Source organism: Sminthopsis crassicaudata, chromosome X (assembly GCF_048593235.1).
Source record: "Sminthopsis crassicaudata isolate SCR6 chromosome X, ASM4859323v1, whole genome shotgun sequence".
Lineage (NCBI taxonomy): Eukaryota > Metazoa > Chordata > Mammalia > Dasyuromorphia > Dasyuridae > Sminthopsis > Sminthopsis crassicaudata.
Genome location: NC_133623.1, coordinates 31802188 through 31822724, shown reverse-complemented (window position 1 = coordinate 31822724; position 20537 = coordinate 31802188). Strand labels below are relative to the sequence as shown.

The window sequence follows — 20537 nt, the reverse complement described above, 5'->3', positions numbered from 1 at the left end:
AGCATTAATGGTTGCTGGCTTAAAGATTTGAGTTAATAAAGAAAAAATGTAGAAAGTGTAAACAAGAGTTCAAAAATATAATTTAAGTAAAAATGTGAAGGTTATAGAATAAGGCATCAGATTATGGATTAGATATAGATCATAAAATTCAAGAGGCAAAAGGAACCTTAGAAGTAGTAATGGAATCCAATCTCATCTCTTCTTTTTCCAGATTTAGAACTGAAACCCACAGGTTGAATGATCTGCTGATGATCACAAATCTTGATAATAGCAGAGCATACTCAGACCTTCAGTTTTTTCTTGAAAAATCAACAGTGGATGAAGGGAATTCTAGGAAGTTGGTAGCATAAAGCAGGACATTATCTGGTTCTCCCCAAGTTCCCCCTCAAATCACTTAAAATAATGTCTCAAAGTAAATTTTAGATTGATAGGAATAAATAGTCTAGATAAGGCAATCACTCAGCTTAAGACAATTCGATAGAATGTTAGGAAAGAGCTGACCTACGAATTGGTGGTCTGACTAGGAGGAAAGTGTGTCAACAAAGTGCAAGCCCTGATGGGGGAGGCATAGCTGTGTCACCTCTGTCACCACAGTGACAATATCGGGGTTGCAGCTGATTGGGACAGGGAGGGCAGGGTGTTTACTAATAATGGACTGGGGCCCAGACTTACTGACTGGACAGAGTCTCAGGTTGTGTTTGCAGGTGAGAAGGAACCAGCACAGCCAGTGAGTGTGGTGACAGAGGGGCAGAGTCCCTGCTCACAGTTCTAAGAGAAAGAGGATTGGTTGTGGTCACTCACAGGAGAGCAGATTCTCTGGATTCAGTTCCAAGGCAGAGTGGTAAACTGATGCTTGTGGCAGGGAGAGAGTAGAGGCTGATGGTGCATTTCCTGGATTTCAGGGAGTGAGAGCATCTGTGTTGGTGGTTGTGCTGGGGCCCTGGTTGTGGCTTAAAGTACTTGAGGTCATTCATAAACCAAGATATAAACTGAAAGAGCAATGATCATTGCCTGGTCTTGGATCATAGCACATTGGAGGAACCAAAAAGTCACAGACAACCCCCCTCCCATTTCTCCAGCTAGAACTCTGAAAACAATAGCACAAAAACTCAAAGCCTGAGACATTATTTCCCCACACTCTGATAGGAGAGCCTGACCATAATGTAAACTTCACAGCCAAAAAATAGGTTGTTAAAAAAAATGAATAAACAACAGAAAAAGAACCTGACCATAGGTAGTTACTATGGTGGCAGAGAAAATTGGACTTTAAACTCAGAAGATGACAGTGAAGTAAAACAATCACTTGTAAAACTTCAAAGAAAAATGTAAAATGGTCAAAAGTCCAGTAAGAGTTCTTGGAAGAGCTTCAAATGCTCTTTAAAAATCAAATAAGAGAAATAGAGAAAAATTGGCAAAGGAAATAAGATTAATGTAAGAAAGTCAATAAAATTATAAAAGAAAACTAGTTATCAAATGACATCCAAAAATTTTCTAAAGAAAATGCCTCCTTAAAAATTAGAATTGAGTAGAAGTTAGTGATTTCATAAAACATCCAAAAACAATAAAATCAAAAGAAGGAAAAAAAAAACCAGATCAGAGAGAGACAGTATAAGAATTGTTGGACTTCTGGAAAGTCATGATCAAAAAGAGTCTAAACACTTTTCTTCAAAAAAATTTTAAGAAAAATTGCCCTGAAGTTTTAGAACTAGAAGGTTAAATAGAAATTGAAAAAAAAAATCTACCAATCATCAGCTGAAAAATATCCCAAAATGAAAACCTATAAGAACATTATAGCTAATTTTCAAAACTTCAAAAGTCAAGGAAAAAATATTATAAGCAAACAGAAAGAAACAATTTAAATATTGTGGAGCTATAGTTGGGATAACACAAGATTTAGCAGCTTCTACTTAAAAGCCAAAAGAGCATAGAATAAGATATTCCAAAAAAGCAAAGGAGCTAGGTTTGTAACCAAGAATAACCTAACCAACAAAGCAGAGTGTAATCCTGCAAGGGGAAAAATAAATCTTTAATGAATTAAAGGATATTCAGACATTCTTTTTCTTTGGGGAAGAGAATCGAGGTAATTGGGATTAAATGACTTGCGCTAAAACATGTTAAGTGTCTCAGTCCAGATTTGAACAAAACACTTGTCTGTCAACAAATTGTAGTATATGAATGAAGTGTTGCTATTCTGTTAATAAAAGATGAAAATGATAAAAACCAAAAGCTATTGGGTCTTTTCCCAGAGTGATCAAGGAAAAGGGAAGGAACCTACATGATTTAAAATATTTATGGCAACTTTCTTTGTGATGGCAAAAAACTGGAAATTGAGGAGGTACCCATCAATTGGGGCATGACTGAATAAGTTGTGGTTAAATAATAAGATTGTAATTTAAAAACTACTATGCTGTAAGAAAGCAGGTTGATTTTAGAAAAATATGGAAAGACTTGTAGAAAATAATACAAAGTAAAACAAGCAAAACCAAGAGAATGTTTTGTACAGGAATAGCAATGACCAATATGAAGATTCAAATCAACTGTAAACAATCACTGCTATCTACTTCCAGAGAAAGAACTGATATATGGAAGTACATATTGTGTGGTTCCAGATAGATAAATAATTCAGAGAAATTGATGGGCTTCAAAAAAATCTGTTCCATGTGAGGTTTTAGACTCTGGGAGACTGTTTTTAGAGATTTAGGCATATAAGTCTATTTTAATCCTTGCTGTTTATGTATATTCTATTGTGTCACACTTTTATCTATACAATTTTAAAATTTCAAGGTAAGAAATTCTGCAGTATACTGCCTGTGAAGTTTTGATAGATTCATGATTTTTTTGAGGATAGGATGGTGGGGATGTGATTTCATTAATGTAGAAAACTTCTGGTAAGGACAGTTTCTGCCAGTGCAGATCAACAACTAATTTATACAACAGAGTTATAAAGATTTGCCTAGGATTCAGAGATGTGTAGTTGACTTCTTGATTTTTAACAAAAATCTTTACTTTTGTATTTGTGTCTCTTTTAGGATTCTGGAGCATTACTGGACATTCCTTTGGGTGTCATTGCAAGGGTTGAAAAAATGGGAGGAGCTTCAAGCCGAGGAGAGAATTCCTACGGACTGGACATTACTTGCAAAGTAAGACATTTAACACTTTTGTTATGAAGCAAGGAATAAATGATATCAAACAAACAAAAAAAGCTCTAGAAATTGAAACACCTATATGAACCTAAGATTTTGAAAATGTTTTTCCATTCAAATGTTCACCTCCTTCCTTAATTGTATCACATTCTCAAGATGTAGTTTTCCATCGTTGTTAAGAGCAACATTTTACACAAGACATGTGCCTACTTTTGTTGCCACACCTAGAGGAAAAAGAAAAATATATCCTGCTTTCCCTTGCCTCTTCCCCCAAAAAAGGTCTGCTTACTCTTATGCTAACAAATATAATACTAAAGAGATGTAATAAGAATACTAATTAAAAGGACTAATCAAAGAACTAGTACCCAGATCTCTCAACTTCTAGCCCAGTGATTCTAGATAGGTTTTCTAATTTTCATAGTGAATATAAATCCCAGTTTGTGGGGTTTTAGTGCTAATTTGGTGCTCTGTTTTGGAGAGTGAAAAAATTTAATGATCCTGTCCAGAGCAGAAACAGATCTATTTTTTTTTATCCTATTTCTTTTATTATTGTTAGCTGCTACCTACCACTTTGATCTGCTTCTTAAGTCAACACTATATATTCCCTGTGACTTGATCACCTAGAACATGGAGAGTAATTAATGATTTGTCCTTATTGGTGGAAAAAAAGTACTTTCCTTCTTTTTTCACTGTATTTGGAAATCCACTGATAAACAAGCTTTCATCTCTAATTGAAGCTGGGTTTGGGTGAACAAAGGAAACTTTTAATAGTTTAATTTGAGGTTTCAGTTCTTTCAGTATACTGGGAATATTTTCTGCATCCTTAGTGTCAGTAGAGTTCAAAAAGTTCAAAAACTCTAAACTTTTAACAATGTTTTTTTTAGGAGCATGTAGGATTCCATTCTTTTAGTGTTCCCAGAGAGACACTTGAGCTTTTCTCATCATATTCAGAGGAAGGTGAATATTAAATTGATTTTGCTGGTAACTTTTAACAGAGTTGGAGTGATTAGACCATTCATTGGAACCATAAACACTTGAAAATAATTGTTAATAAAATAATCTAGAAATTGATCAGATTTTTGAAGCTGAATAGTTATGTATAATTGTTAGGAAGTTCTTTTATGTCTTATAGATATAAAAAAACAAGTTATTGACAGTTTAAAAAATTGAAATGCTTCTATTTAGAGTACTGGAGCTGCTCAAAACCCTTCACTCTTAGGAGTACTTATATAATCAACCATTATAGTTGCAGCTGTTGACAAAAAACTAGCTTTGAAAAAGTACATTTCTTCCTCCATCTGTCTTGTGCTTTGATTTATGGATAGACAACTAGTATTCTGATTTTTTAAACTATGCTTTAAGTTAATACTTCCATAACTCATTAGGAAGTGAGTAATTCAGCTGTATTAAACAGAAATTGTGTTTAAATGGTCATGCTTTTTAAAAATTATATAGAATAATAGAATTGAAAGGGTTCTGTGTAGAAATTTATCTATATAATAAGCTTGATCATGTTGAATCATTGATAAAAATTTTGGAACCTGGTCTTAATTATCTTCTGCTATATGTATTTTCCCCTAATGGATGCCTGAATTTATTTACTTGATATTTAATGATCTTGGCAAAAATAAAAGTTAGCCAGTATTAAAAGAATGGAAACACTAATTAAAAATCATAACTTACTTTGTGTATTTTTGGGTTCCTGCATGTGGTAGAACATTTGTTAATCCTTGACTTAAAAATGAAGGAGTATAAGAACTGTAAGCTAGGTTGGTTTCCTGAACAGTCTAGCCTAATCTCCACATATCTAGTCCAGCACAGAACCTAAGAATTGACTTATGAAGATCAAGAAATCCAATGAGAAAAAATATCCAAAAAATAACCTGGAAAACAGGCCTGGGAGATGACTTAATCACCAAATTTTCTAAAAAACATTATTTTCAAAAAAATTTTTTTAAAGCTTTTTATTTTCAAAACTTATGCATAGTTTTCAATATTTACCCTTGCAAAACCTTGTGTTCCAAATTTTTCCCTCCCTTCCCCCTATCTTCCCTAGAAAGAAAGTAATCCAATATATTCTTCTATACATATTTCCAAAATTATCTTGCTGCATAAGAAAAATCAGATCAAAAAGAGAAAAAAAAACAAGAAAGAAAAAACAAAGCACAAGCAAACAGCAACAAAAAAAGTGAAAATACTATATGCGATCCACATTCAGTCTTCACAGTTCTTTCTCTGAGTGCAGATGGCTCTCTCTATCACAGACCATTAAAAAAAAAACTGTTGTTTTTTTTTTTTTTTAATATATATATATATATATATATTTTATAATATTATCCCTTGTATTCATTTTTCCAAATTACCCCCCCTCCCTTATTCCCTCCCCCCGACGACAGGCAATACCATACATTTTACATGTGTTACAATATAGTCTAAGTACAATACATGTGTGTGAATATCATTTTCTTGTTGCACAATAAACATTAGAATCCGAAGGTACATGCAACCTGGGCAGACAGATATTAGTGCTAACAATTTACATTCCCCTCCCAGTGTTTCTTCTCTGGGTGTATCTACCTCTGTCCATCATTGATCAACTGGAAGTGAGTTGGATCTTCTTTATGTTGAAGATTTCCACTTCCATCAGAATACAACCTCATACAGTATCGTTGTTGAAGTATACAGTGATCTTCTGGTTCTGCTCATTTCACTCAGCATCAGTTGATTTAAGTCTCTCCAACCCTCTCTGTATTCCTCCTGCTGGTCATTTCTTACTGAGCAATAATATTCCATAACTTTCATATACCACAATTTACCCAACCATTCTCCAACTGATGGACATCCATTCATCTTCCAGTTTCTAGCTACAACAAAAAGAGCTGCCACAAACATTTTGGCACATATATGTCTCTTTCCGCTCTTTAGTATTTCTTTGGGATATAATCCCAGTAGTAGCGCTGCTGGGTCAAAGGGTATGCACAGTTTGATAACTTTTTGGGCATAATTCCAGATTGCTCTCCAGAATGGCTGGATTCTTTCACAACTCCACCAGCAATGTATTAGTGTCCCAATTTCCCCACATCCCCTCCAACATTTGTCATTATTTGTTCCTGTCATCTTAGCCAATCTGACAGGTGTGTAGTGGTATCTCAGAGTGGTCTTAATTTGCATTTCTCTGATCAGTAGTGATTTGGAACACTCTTTCATGTGAGTGGATATAGTTTCAATTTCTTCCTCTGAGAATTGTCTGTTCATATCCTTTGACCATTTATCAATTGGAGAATGGTTTGGTTTCTTATAAATTATGGTCAGTTCTCTATATATTTTGGAAATGAGACCTTTGTCAGAACCTTTGTTTTTAAAAATATTTTCCCAATTTGTTACTTCCCTTCTAATCTTGTTTGCATTAGTATTATTTGTACAGAAACTTTTTAGTTTGATGTAATCAAAATCTTCTATTTTGTGATCAATAATGATCTCTAGTTCTCCTCTGGTCATAAATTCCTTCCTCCTCCACAAGTCTGAGAGGTAGATTATCCTCTGTTCCTCTAATCTATTTATTATCTCCCTCTTTATGCCTAAATCATGGACCCATTTTGATCTTATCTTGGTATATGGTGTTAAGTGTGGATCCATATCTAATTTCTGCCATACTAATTTCCAGTTTTCCCAACAAAAACTGTTGTTTTTAAAAGCCTAGACTCTATATTTTAAAGTAAAAACTGTCCCAACCTATTGGAAACAGAGGTCAAAATGAAGATTGTGAAAACCCATCAATCACCACCTTAAAGAAACACCAAAAGTCCTAAGAATAGACAAGATTCAGAGGAATCTTGTTTATCTAAGGAAAAAATATTACAGGCATCCAGAATGAAGCTACTCAAGTTCAAAGAACCACATTCAGTATCGCACAAGACCTAGCAGTTTCTTCTTAAACCAGAGGAGATCATGGAATATAATATTCTAGAACGCAAAAGAGAATGGCTTACAATCAAGATTAATTTGCCCTGCAAAGCAGAGTATACTTGTATAAGGGAAAAAATAAGCCTTTAATGAAATAAAAGATTTCAAGCATTCCTAATGAAAAGTCCAAAGCTGAATAAGAACTTTGAAATGAAAACACAAAAGTCAAGTGAAACCAAGAGTGGCAGATGTTTATTTGAGCAGTTGCAAGGGGGCTTTACAAGGACAAGATGTTAACATTCTTCTAATAGAAGCAGCAAGCATCCCATTAATATCATAGTTCTAATCATTAGAGCTAGTAATCCTGGCAGTGATAGAACCATTACAAATGGGTACTCTTTCTTTCTACTATTATTTGACAGTGTTCAAAATGATAGCTAGGTCACACACATCAGAATGTCAAAGAAGACCAAAAAAGGATATGACAAATGTTGGAGAGACTATATAGAGAATAGACACATATGTTATTGACCTGTTGGTGAAGCCATGATTTGATTTAGCCATAACAATTTGAATTTATGCCCCAAAAGTCAATGAACTGTGTATATCATTAGACCCCATTACTATGCTTCTGTCCCAAAGGGATCAAATGAAAAGGAAAGGAATCCATATATTAAAAAAATATTTTAGTAGCACTTTTTTGTAGCAAAGATGTGAAAACTAAAGAGATTCCCCTCACTTGAGAAATGGCTAAACACATTTGGTCTAGGAATGTAATGAATTAAAATGCAATGTCAGAAATGATGAAAGAGGTGATTTTAGAGAATCCTATTCCCAAAAGAATATAAATTTTGGTTGCTGAAATCTCCCAAGTTATCTTGGGGTGTACTGACTAGATTCTTTTTAAAGAACCATTCCTTAAACTCAGATCACTATGGCTCTCATTGATTGGTCCCCTGTTGGTCGTTGTCTGGGCCCTGATTTGCTCTAAGTGAATATAGATTGCAATTGTTTCTGTTTTGACCAAGAACCCTGAAAGTCTTCCCCTAACAGGTTGATTTTTTTTTTACTAGGTAAAAGAAACGATTCTTTGGCTCAATTCTTACCTAGCCTTAATCAGTGAATGACTGTTGCCCGAGTTAAACCGAGACCTATTGAAGCCCTTAGTTTAAAAAAGCCAAGGACTCCCATTGTATCCAGGACCATCTCCAGTCTGATCTATATCTGGCCACTGGACCCAGATGGCTCTGTAGCAGAAAGTGAAGCAGGTGACTTTGCACTACCCTCCCTCACTTAAATCCAATTCATCTGCATGTCATGGCATCACCTTCCTGATGTCATAGTCTTCTTTGAGAACTAAGATCAAACAATAACAAGTAAAACTTATGTGAACTAATATGGAACCAGAAGAACAGTTTCTTTGACATTGTAAAGAATAACAACTTTGAATTGTTTTATTCTCATCAAAGTCACGACCAATCGTGATTCCAAGTGATCTCTAATGAAGGTTATCCTGACAGAAGGGTAATGAACTTATTAAGATAAAGAAACATACATTTTAAAAAATATGGCCATCATATCATCTGATTTTGCCTGAGTATGGCTGTTTGGTTTTAATTCAGTTTTATTTTCAGATCTTCATTGTTTCCATCTTACCTACTTTTGTTTTTCCCCATTAAAAAAAAATAAGAAAAGCAAAACCCTTGTTATATGTAGTCAAGCAAAAAAAAATAATCCTGTATTATCTAGATCCAAAAATAAAGCCTCAGTCTGCATATTGAATCCATCACTTCTCTATCAAGAGATGGGTAACATGTTTTATTATGAGTCCTTTAGCATATTAATTGGCCATTGTGTTGATCAGTCCTTAAATCTTTCATAGTCATTTCTCCTTACAATACTTTTGTAATATTATTATATTGAGTAGAATTGTATAAATTGTTTATCTGATATACTCACTTCATCTTATACCAGTTTATACAAATTTTCCTTGGTTTCTCTGATATCATCTCCTTCATCACTTTTTAATACACAATAGTATTCCATCCCATTCTGGTACCATAACTTGTCCAGCTGTACATCATTTGGTGTTCACCCCATCAGTTTCCAGTTATTTGCCACTGAAAATAGCTCCTACTAATATTTTTTGTACTTATGGGTCCTTTCCCTTCTTCTGATCTCTTTCGGAATATAGACCTAGTAGTGATACTTATGGGTCAAAGAGCATACACAGATCAATAACTTTGAAGGTATAGTTCCAAATAGCTTTTCAGAATGATTGGATCAATTTATCCCACCACCAGTACATTAATATATCCATTTTCCCACAACCCATCCATCTTTTGTCACGTTCCTTTTTCATCAACTTTGCCAGTCCAATAGGTATGAGCTGGAATCCCACAGTTGTTTTAATTTTCTTTTCCCTAAATAGTAGTAATTTAGAGCATTTTTTCATATGGGTATTGACAGCTTGGATATCTTCCTCTGAAAATGGCTTATTTCTATCCTTTGACCATTTAGCACTTGGGAAATAGCTTTTATTCTTATAAATTTGAAACTATTTCCTATATATTTTAAGCCATTCCTTATATATTCTTTTATTAATTTAATTAAATTTTATTTTAGCTTCAAAGGTCAACATCCTTCTCCCTCCTGTACCTTTCCCATCTCCCTCCCTCCCACAGAAAAGCAAGAAAAAACAAAATCCTCATTGTAAACATGTAGTAAAGTAGTACTTAATTTCTAATTGGCCATATCTAAAAAAAAGTCTCAGTCTTTGCTATTACGATAACTTCTCTAACACAGTTAAGTATAAGTTGCACGTTTCATCATAATTCAGGAATTGTGATTGATCATTACATTAATCAAAGTTCCCAAGTTTTCTTTTTGTATATAATAGTTTTAAGCATCCAGGATCTGACTTCTCACCTTCTCACCCCTAACCTCTTATCCTCATTGAGAATATAAGAAAAACAACCCATAACATACATGAACACTATTTGTGTGTATAATTTCCACTTTGGCCATAATTCCCTATATACTCTAATAAGATCTTTATGAGGTTTTATTCACAAAACTTATGAGTGACACCGTTTTCAGAGAAAGTTGGTGGAAGAAAAATACATGTTTAACTTCTAATTTTAGCTGCATTGGTTTTGTTTATGCAAAAAAAATAATTTTATCAATGAAAATTGTCCGTTTTACTTCCTGAATTCTTCTTATGGCCATGAACTTCTCCATGATCCATAAATCTAGGAGGTATTTTCTTTGTTGCTTTTCTAATTTATGGTGTTATCCTTTATGTTATATACATATTTAGAGCTTTTCTTGGTACACACAGTGTAAGATGTTGATATGTACCTTGATTTTGTCAGGCTGCTTTCCAATTTTCCCAACAGGTTTTGTCATATAATGAGTTCTTATCCCAGTAGCTGAAGTGTTTGGATTACAACAGAATACACATTCTATTATGTGTGCTTGATCTACTGAACAGCCTATCTATTGTCCATTACCAAATTGTTTTTATGATGATTGTTTTGTTGTATAATTTGAGATCTGGTTCTGCTAGGCCCCCTTCTTGTCTACTTTTTTGTCCATTAACTTTCTTAATATTCTTGACTTTTTTTAAAACTCCAAATAATTTTGGGTTTTCTCTGCTCTAAAAAATAACCTTTTAGTAGTTTAATTAGTATGGCACTAAATAAGTAAACTAATTGGGGTATTATTATCATTTTTATTTTTTCATTATCCTACCCCTGAACAATTAATTATTCGCTAATTATTTAGATCTGTCTTTATTTGTGTAAATAGTATTTCATAATTGTGTTCATATAGTTCTAGTGTGTCTTGGCAGGTAGGCTTCTAAATATTTTATCCATTCTGCAGTTCTTTTAAGTGAAATTTCTCTCTTTATCCTCTTCTTGCTAAATTTTGTTGGTAGTACACAGAAATGTTGATTATATGTGTAGATTTATCTTGTATCCTAAAACTTTGCTAAAGTTGTTATTTAATTTAGTTTTTTAGTTGATTTGAGGGTTTTCTATGAAACCATTCTACCCTCTGCAAAAAATGTGATTATTTGCTTTCTTTGTCAGTATTTATATGTTTACCCTTTCTCTTGTCTTATATCTAGCATTTCTAGTACTATATTAAATAGGAATGGAGTAGAAATTGATAGAAATGGATTGGAAATTAATTGTCATCTGAATCTTAGTGGAAAAGCCTCCAGTTTAGTTCTGTTACTGATTATGCTGACTTTTAATTTTGGATGGATACTCCTTATCCTATTTAAGAAATGATTTATTCCTAGTGTTTTGACCAAGAACAGGTGTTGTATTTTGTCAAAATCATATTTTTATTATTGTTTTTAATGTGGTCAGTTATATTTATAGTTGTCCTAATATTAAATTAGCCATTACATTCCTAGTCATAGTACATAATCTTTGTGATATGCTGCTGTCGTCTCTTTGCTAATAGTTTATTTAAAATTTTTTGCATCATTATTTATTAGGGATTTTGGACTAGAATATGCTTGTTTATGGTAAGTTTTTTTTCCCTCTTTTTTATAACTAAGAGATAGGGCTTTCATGGAGATAGGACCTAACAGCAGTGATTTTCCCCTCCTTAACCTCCCTCTGCCTCAAGAAAAGAGCCACTGGTATTTTCTAATGTACAGAAGAGCATTTATATATAATGCACAGAAGCATAGATAAGCAAATTGCTTTGAAGATAACGTGCTGAAATATATGCTTTAAAAACAATCTCTATGGATAGAGATTCATAGTTTCAGGTACAATTGTCTTTTATTGTCTACTTGGTATTATAGAAATACTTTTGGGGGAGGATTTATGTTCATAATTTTAAAAATGCTTATTTTTAAAATGAGGGGTTAGAAGTTTCCAAGAAGTTTTTTGAATTATTTGATGTTAGAATGCCTCAAGAAAAACAAAGTGCTATTAGGAACATTCAGTAATGTTACTAATTATGTAATTCTAAGTCGTTATCTATTTTCAAGTTAAATTTGAGTAATGGTAATTCTTATCCACGGGAAAAGTACAGTGTGACCTTCCTCCTGGAATCAAAGGTAAAGAGATTCAAAGAATGTCTCTCCATTATCTAGATTATCATGGAGAATTAAGTGTTCTTTTCCAAATGAGATGAAGGGCTTCAGTGTAAAAACAAAAAAGAAATAGGATCTAAAGAGGCAAAGGGGACTTCTCTTCAATGTCAGGAAGTTAGAGAATGGAAGAATGAATCACAGAAGGAAAGGAGAGGACTGCCAAGCTTGCAAAGCTAAATAATATCCAGGAAACTATCCTGAATATGAGGGAATTGAACCCACTGAAGGGGAAGCAGCTACTTGGCCATCAAGGAATGTCACTCTGAGAGACAGTTTGGTAGAGTGGAAAGAGGCAGAGGTTTTGGGTTTGAATCTTGGTCCTGCCACTTTTCAGCTGTATGACCTTGAGCAAGTTGGATTGGATGATGTGGAAGGGGCTCTTCCAGCTCTAAGGTCAGGATCCTGTAATAGGTGACATTAGATGAGAGATTGTCCACTATGGCTTAGAGGAAGAAACAGACAAGCATCGGTGGTTGTGACTCCTTGACACAACAGTAGAGAGCTCCGCTATTCTCCTGGCAGGTGCACCCACAGCAACACGGGGAACCTCCCAAGACTTGTCAGACCTGATGATGATTACCTTTTCTGGGGTATGGGCAGAAACTATAATGCCAAAAGGGAACATGAAAGCATTGCTGCTGCTCGAGAAAACAAGGCCCTTAAGGGCAAAGGTTGTCTTTTCATCACTGCTGCTGTTGCTACTGATTGGAGAAAAATGATTCAGAAGGACAAGAGATTTGGGTTGTGAAGAGGTTAAAAACATATCTGAGAACAGATTTGAAATATCTGAACTATGGCCTAATATCTAAGAATAATGCAGAAAAGGACCTAACCAGAACTGAGGGGGTATGTGTGTGTGGGGGGGGGGAATGTATTTGCTTGGGATCTTGAGAACCATATAATATTATCATATTATATCATATAATCATATAAACTGAAAGGCAAGGATAGAAGAAAAACAGCTAAATGCTAGCCAGCTAGATCTTCCCAAGAAAATGCCACAGAAACTAGCTACAATGTAGGAAGATTAGCAGTAGCTAACTCAAAAAAGAATTTGAGGCTAAAGCCCTGAGCCTCAGATTTCTTTTTTTTTTAAATGTGCAAAGTATTGTTTTTAAAAAATGAGTTGGAGAGCTTCTAACTGAGGAAAGTGAGTTTGACCTCAGGTTCTCTAATTCCAAATATGTTGTTCTGCTACCATACCAACAGGTAATAGCAGTATGGCATTGTATATTAAGAATACATACTCAGGGCAGCTACTTGGTGCAGTGGATAGAGCATCAGCCATGAAGTCAGTAGGACCGGAGTTCATATCTGGTCTCAGACACTTAACACTTCCTAGCTGTGTGACCCTGGGTAAATCACTTAACCCCAATTCCCTCAGGGGGGAAAAAAAAAAAAAAAACATTGATGAAATTCAGGAGTCAGAGGAGGAAGCATGGAAGAGAGAGGATTTAGAAGATAAAAGAAGTCAGAGTCTATAATACACCGAAAATATGGACAAGAGTTTAAGCAAGAAAGCTAGGAGACAAAACTGATGTAATATGGGTAGGCTGTCAGTTAGCCATGTTGTCTCATGAAGGTCTCTGTCCTCAGCTAGAAAGGACTAGAGGTAACACCATTCAAATCCAGGTCTTTCTGACTCATATTTAAGCACTCTAGCCATTGTAGGATTTGGTCTCTTATTAAACCACCCTGCCTTTCTCTCCCTGAGAAAAAGGAGGGAAGAGGAAGGAAAAGGCACAAAGAGAGTGGAAATCAGGGCTTAATTCTGCTCTATATTTTAGACTTTAGAAGATTAGATTTCAGAAAGTTGGAGGGAAAGAGAAGAGAAGGAAAAGAGAATTGAGAGAGGGAAAAAATAGGTAGGATCCAATGGATTAAAATTCTCCAGAATAAATTAGGCTGGGGGCTAGGAAAGTCAAGACTGAAATTCTGAAGGTAGTAATAGAAAACAATTTTTAATGGGGGTGAGGAGCAGTTGTCTAAGGAGACTGATATGGAACCAGGAATACATTGTGCACGAAAACAGCAAGAGTACAATGATCACCTCTGAAAGACTTGGTTCTTCTCTGTGGTTCAGTGATCCAAAGCAATCCCAATAGACTTTGGACAGAAAATGCCATCTGCATGCAGAAAAAAAGAACTATGGAGATTGAATGTAAATCATCAACACATGCTATGCTCACTTCTTTTTTCTGTTTTTTTTTCTCCCATGGTTTTTCCTTTTTGCTCTGATTTTTCTCTCCCAACATGATTCATAAAGCAATGTGCATTAAAAATAAATATTTTTTTAAAAAGAGAGACGGATGTGCTCATGCAAAGGGAGCCCCAACCATCTGGGAATTTGAAAAGCTGCAGAAGATCAAAGCAAAGGCAGGTGATAGCATAGCACAGTATAATAAAAAATAGTCAGGAGCACTGACTCCTAGAACAAATTGAAGCTGATGACAAAAGCTAAAGACAGAACAGGATTTAGAAAAGATGCAAAGAGAGTGATAGAGCTGCTTTTTTGGTGTGTCCAAAAGAACCAGCTTTCCATTGGTTAGGAAGGAACACAGTTGGGTAAGAGGGAGTTAGTTCCCACACTAAGTGAGGAGATAGTGTAAGAGGCTCAAGCTCAGATGGCCAGTCAGCATCTTTTAAGCACCAGATCTTGCGCCACACACCACCCCAAGTGCCAAGGAAGTCAGAGACAAAAGCTCCTGTTCTAATGGGCAAGACAGGATGTACTCTATAGCTATATATAGGTACAAGAAATGGCATAGATTTGATCTAATATGATCTTAGAAGGACAGGAAGACCCTTTGAGGGTACAAGGAAATATTTCCTTGCAGAAAGTAGCATTTGAGCTTAATTTTGAAGTAATGTGTGTGAGGAGGGAAGACATTTCAGGCAGGACTGACATGCAGTACAAAGACACAGAATCTGGAGATGGAGGAACAACATCCAAGAGTAACATGTGAGAATCCTAGAAAGGCAGGCAGGGCCTGGCTTGTGAAGCACTTTAAATGTTAAGCAGTGGCTATTTGATCCTAGGGAGCAATAAGCAACCACTCAGGTTTATTGAGTAGTGAGGTGTTATGATCACACCTGGATTTTAGGGAAGTCACTGGCCGCACCAGGAAAGATAGATTAGACTGAGAAGAGACTTAAGGAAGGAGGACTAAATAGGAGACTGTAGCTGGAGGCTGGACAGATGTCTAGAGTCCAGGTGAGAGGGTCATAGTAGGCTCTGAACTGAGGTAGTAGCTGTGTGAATGGAGAAAAGGGAAATAAAAGCAGACATGTTCTAGAGAAAGAAATGACAAGATTTGGCAGACAATTGGATTGTAAGATAAGAGTGAGGAGTCAAGAATGAAAATAAGGTTTTGAACCTGGGGAACTGGAAGTATGAATAATTTATAAAAGTAAATTTATACCTATTGAATTGCCCCCTTAAAATAACAACTTAGAAACTAATTTTTGGATTTTTCACATTCTACTTAAAGAAAATTTTCTTGTTCATTAAGAGTTTAAGTTTCTACAAGATATTGGGTTTTAGTTTTAGTTAAGATACAATTCAGTTCTCTTAAGCATAACTGGCAAAGGAGCATGGGAAGAAAAGCTCATACTTTAAAAGACATTTAAAATGTTTGTGTATTTTAACATGCATTTGATGACTTTGATATCTAGCCTTTTTAAAAGTAAAAACAAATGATTCCTAATTACTCGAGATAAATTATTTTATGTCCAATGAAGAATCATAACTGTCCCCCGAGGGCTATCAAACTGTGCATACCCTTTGATCCGGCAGTATTTGTATTGGGCCTGTATTCCAAAGAGATAATAGGGAAAGGGACCCACATGTGCAAACATGTTTGTATCCCCCATTTTTTGTAGTGATAAGGAACTGGAAACTGAGTGGATGCCCATCATGGTAGGGAATGAATCAATAAGTTATGGTATTGAAAATAATAGGATATTATTGTTCTATGAGAAACGAAGAGAAGGCTAATTTCAGAAAAGCCTGGAAAGTTCATTACATGAACTAATGCTGAGTGAAATGATCAGAACCAGAAGAACATTGTACACAGCAGCAACAAGATTATAATCGACTAAGACAGACTTGGCTCTTCTCAGCAATACAGTGATCCAAGACAATTCCAATAGAATTGGGATGGAACATGCCATCCTCATCCAGCAACAAAACAATGAAGACTGAATGAGGATCGAAGCATAGGACTTTCACCTTTTTTAGTTTGTTTTCATTCCTGTGGGGTTTTTTTTCCCTCTTGGTCTCATGTTTCTTGTACAAAATGCCAAAAATGGAAATATGTTTAAAAGGATTGTACATATTTAACCTCTGTCTTGAGGAAGGTAAGAGAGGGAGGGAGAGAGAAAAATTTGGACCACAAGGTTTTACAAAAATGGATGTTGAAAACTATCTCTACATGTATTTGGAAAAATAAAATGCTATTAATAAGAAACAATGAAGAATCATAAACTGTTTAAATTTTTTTTTAATTGCAATCACTGTGGCGATGAGGAAGGGTGGTGGTGGGAAGAAATCCTAGTCCACCCCCTCCTGAGGCACCACAGGGTTCCAGTTGGCCCCAGGTCTTCTGCTTCTGCAAGTCTCCTCCCTGCTGTCTAGTTAAATTCAGTGATTTCAAAGATTCATAAGACAAGGGATTTTTTTTTAATTAAAACTTTTGCCTTCTCTTTGAAGGTACTATTTTTGTGGATAAACCCCATTAAGAAGACCGTTTTTTCTTCTCTTCTCACTTTTTAAATTTTGTACAGTCTGGCTTCTGAACTCATCATTCAACTCAAGCTGCTGTCCCAAAGTGAATGGCTTTTTCTTGGACCTCACCCTTCTTGACCTTTCTGTAGTTGTTGACACTGTTGATGACCCTCTTCCCTAATGTCTAGTTTTTGTGACACTCATCTCCCCTGGCTCTCCTTTTGCCTGGCTGACTGCTTCTAGGTCTGCTTTGCTGACTCTTCATCCAAGTCATCTCCACTAACTATGAGTGGCTCCAAGGCTCTCCCATGGACCCTCTTCTCTTCTCCCTCTGTTCTTTTGCATCTGATGATCTCACCCGCGGATTCAGCTGTCATCTCTATACAGATGACACTCAGATCTATTTGTCTAGCCCTCAGCCTTCTTTTGACTTCCAGTCTCCCATCCACAACTGAACACTTGAAATCACATGTGGTATAAATACCTTAACCTCAAGTTGTCCAATGCTAAATTTATTATCTTTCCCCTAAAACCTTTCCCTCTTTTTTTTTTCAAATTAGACCAAAGCTTTTATTTATTCATTTCTTGCATTTAAAATATTCTTCAATGACATCTTTGGCCTGAGATTCCTTGCCATAGTCCTTAACAACCACGCAACTGCAGCCAACCACTTTACGGGTTTTCCCTCTCTATCAATTTTACAGAGGCCTACCCATTCACTCAGCTTCTTGTTGTCATCAACCTTGATCAAGTTGATTTGGTGTTCAGCACACAGGGCCTCAACCAACTTTACATACATAGGTTCATGACAGTTGGAAGCAAGGACACAAAGATGGGCTTGGTGCTTGTCCAGGGCTTTGGCAGCTTCACGAATTCCATGAGCTAAGCCATCGTGGATGAGTGCGGTCGTCAGCACTTCTTGTAGAGCAGTGTTAATGTCCATTACACCTCCAGCAGCAATGCCTTCCTCGGCCATGGAAGCGGTTCACGGGTGAAGCTAGATCTTGAAAACACCCGCGAGCCTCAGCCTCCTGCTCAACTCAGCGGCAACAGGGAAAGAGCACCTTTCCCTCTTTCTAATCTTCTAGCCCCACCAATTTCACAATCTAGGTGTCATTGTCTACTACTCACTCTCACCCTCCACGTTCAGTCATTTCCTAAGTCCTGCAGTGCTTCTACCTTCTTAACATCTCTCATATGTCTATCTGTCTCTCCCTGTCTGTGTGTCCTCTGTCTGTCCCCGTTTGTCTGTCCCCCTCTGTCTCCCCTGTCTGTGTGTCCCCCTGTCCATCATTGTGTGTCCCCTCTGTCTGTCTGTGTGTTCCCTCTGTCTGTGTGTCCTCTCTGTCTGTGTGTCCCCCTCTATCTGTGTGTCCCCTGTCTGTCTGTGTCCCCTCCATCTGTCTGTGTCCTCTCTGTGCGTCCTCCCCTGTCTGTGTGTCCCCTCTATCTGCCTGTGTCCCCCATCTGTGTGTCCCCTTTGTCTGTGTATCCCCATCTGTCTGTGTGTCCCTTCTGTCTGTGTGTCCCCTCTGTTTGTGTGTCTCCCTGTCTGTCTGTGTGTCCCCTCCATCTGTCTGTGTGTCCCCTCCGTCTGTTTGTGTGTCCCCTCTGTCTGTTTGTGTGTCCCCCTCTGTCTGTGTGTTCCCTTTGTCTGTCTGTGTATCCCTTCTGTCTGTGTGTCCCCCATTTGTCTGTGTGTGTCTCCTCTGTGTGTCCCCTCTGTCTGTCTGTGTATCCCCCATTTGTGTGTCCCCTCTGTCTGTGTGTCCCCTGTCTGCCTGGGTGTCCCCTCTGTCTGTGTGTCCCCCTCTGTGTGTGCCCTCTGTCTGTGTGTCCTGTCTGTGTCCCCTCTGTCTGTCTGCGTGTCCCCCTCTGTCTGTCTGTGTATCCCCCCTGTCTGTGTGTCCCCCTTGAGACCCATGACTAGTCTGTTGCCTTCCTTTCCCAGTAGTTAGCACAGTATCTGTCACATTTTGTTTATTGTTTAGTTAGTTCAATCATATCTAATTCTTAGTGACCCCATTTGGTGTTTTCTTAGTAGAGATCCTAGTGTGGTTGGCCATGTCCTTCTCCAGCTCATTTTACAGATGAGGAAGCTGAGGCAAACAGGGTGAAGTGACTTGCCTCAGGTTGCAGCCAGTAAGTGCCAAAGCCAGATTTGAACTCAGGTCTTCCTGATTCCAAGCCTGATACTCTACTGATCACCTGGCACACAGAAGGTGTTTCATAAATGTTTGTTTACGGTACTATATAATCAAACAGTCATATACTCACATAGAATAATTGTACTTTTGATATTCAGTCAATTAAAGATTTTTAAATTAATTTGGATATTTTTACTTAGTATGACTATATCTAAGGTTATGATGGTAATTTTTTTTTAATCTTCCCTTTAGGATATGAGAAATTTGAGATTTGCTTTGAAGCAGGAAGGTCATAGCAGAAGAGACATATTTGAAATCCTCACAAAATATGCCTTTCCACGGTCTCATGGTTTGGTAAGCTAATGTTTTTCCCCTGAAGTTCTAGAGTGTGTGTTTCATTATTTTATTTTTATCTCGTTTCATTCAACAAGCATTTATTTGAATAAACGAATAAATAAACAAGTAAAGCAGACAAGCATTTATGAAAGGCTTGGGGTGTTCTGGGTACTATGGTAGGTGCTATGGGATCCAAAGCCAGAAAATGATGTCGTCTCTGTCCTCAAGGAGCTAATGTTCTTTTGGGGAAAACATCTTCTACAGAGAAAAGTAAATACAAAATTAACACAAAATCATTTCCTGAGGCTACGGCCTAGTATTATCTGGCATGGCTCGAGATAGCTCTCATATGGAAGATGGTGCTCGAGAGGACGACCAAAGACAATGACAAGCCCAGAGGACAGCCAGTTCAAAGGCATAGAGATAGCAGAGAGAATGGAGTGGATAAAAACCGGCTCCTCAACCTGTTGGAGTGGAGCAGATAGTGTGTAAGGGACAGGAGTGAGTAGTAAGCCTGAACAGAGAGGTCAAGCCTGGAAATTCCAAACAAAGGGATACACACTGTATTCTGGTCAAAAAGGAAATTTTGAAGAGGTCCTACCCAGGCAGGCATGTGCTAACTCAGCCCAGTTTGTGCCCCTGTATAGAGTCCGGATCAGTGAGAAAGGAGAGGGGAGGAGGGTCTGAGCTAGCCTGCTGGCCACGTAGATGAAGAAAAAGGGTTATGTCCCAAGTGAGAGGTAGAACTGAGACCCCAATAGACCTTTGGAGACTGCTGGAGTTTATTTAAAGACAGGGTTAGAATTGCTCAGGTTACACTTGCTTTTGGACCCACAGAAAGAGCATCTGGAAACTTAAAAAAAGCTCAATTCCAAGTCAAGTCATGAATTGAATGGATTATGGGTGTTTTTCTTCTGAGCCACCCTGTGGCCCCTCCTGCTTCCCTTTGCAGGCAAACATTCAGTCTGTTCGCTCTATGCCTTGAACTTGGAATTGAGCTTTATTTACCTTCCACTTAGAATGGGCTACCAAAGAAGAGTTTGGATGTGCTGTAAGTGAATTCACTGGCCTGATCTCATTCTTAAGTCAGTCAGTTTCTAAATAAAGTTTTAATGTATATTTCATATTTTCAAAATAACATTGATTGATTTGCTTTCATTTTC

The 20537-nt window shown here is 36.8% G+C and overlaps 1 protein-coding gene and 1 pseudogene across 2 annotated transcripts in view; one reads left to right on the top strand and one right to left on the bottom strand.

Annotated features, from left to right (window-relative positions):
* Positions 1-20537, top strand: part of MTM1 (myotubularin 1) — a 95415-nt gene that overhangs the window by 44253 nt on the left and 30625 nt on the right. For both annotated transcript variants that reach the window (XM_074278509.1, XM_074278511.1), the window contains exons 5-6: positions 3030-3140; positions 19291-19392. In XM_074278509.1, the coding sequence (XP_074134610.1) occupies positions 3030-3140; positions 19291-19392 (213 nt within the window). The remainder of the gene's footprint in view (positions 1-3029; positions 3141-19290; positions 19393-20537) is intronic.
* On the bottom strand, positions 17432-17922 carry LOC141548471 (small ribosomal subunit protein eS12-like; annotated as a pseudogene).